Source organism: Eimeria mitis, genomic scaffold (genome assembly GCF_000499745.2).
Source record: "Eimeria mitis Houghton genomic scaffold, Emh_scaff1379, whole genome shotgun sequence".
NCBI classification, from domain to species: domain Eukaryota; phylum Apicomplexa; class Conoidasida; order Eucoccidiorida; family Eimeriidae; genus Eimeria; species Eimeria mitis.
Window position 1 is genome coordinate 950 of NW_013568991.1, and position 484 is coordinate 1,433.

Genomic DNA, 484 nt, shown 5'->3' on the forward strand with positions numbered 1-484 from the left:
GCAAGTGTGCGTCTCCTTCTTCCTGCCTCTTCTCCGGTGAGGTGTGCTGGTTCATCGGAGTCAAACAGACGGTGCTGCCTGAATCCACGCTGTGTTGGCCGGGTCTGCAAGCAGTGCCAGGCCTTCCCTGTACGGACATATCATTTTCTGGGCATTTCAAGTGAGAGCAGGAGGATTGTGCAGGGAGACGGAGAAGAGCAAGAGATGCAGCAACGTTACGACTCATAGACGCCAGAGCAGAGCGGTGCTTGTAGGATGAAGCCCTACACAAGGTGCCCGAATACTGGGACGCAGTGGCAGGAGGAGAAACAGCCCAATGCGTCAACTTAAGACTCTCCGCAACAGTATCTGTTGGCCTGCATAGCACTTCTCTCGTGCGCACCCATTCGCTCCAACGAGGCTGGGGCAAGAGAACTGGGCACGATGCCCAGTCTTCTTCTAGAATCGTCCGCAATGCGTTTGCAGCCGCTGCAGAGACCTGGTC

The 484-nt window shown here is 56.0% G+C and overlaps 1 protein-coding gene across 1 annotated transcript in view; it reads right to left on the reverse strand.

The window, feature by feature from the left end:
• Positions 1-484, reverse strand: part of EMH_0035700 (uncharacterized protein) — a gene marked incomplete at both ends in the record, with an annotated part of 4,172 nt that overhangs the window by 846 nt on the left and 2,842 nt on the right. The window contains one exon of the mRNA XM_013494996.1: positions 1-482. Within this exon, the coding sequence (XP_013350450.1) occupies positions 1-482 (482 nt within the window). The remainder of the gene's footprint in view (positions 483-484) is intronic.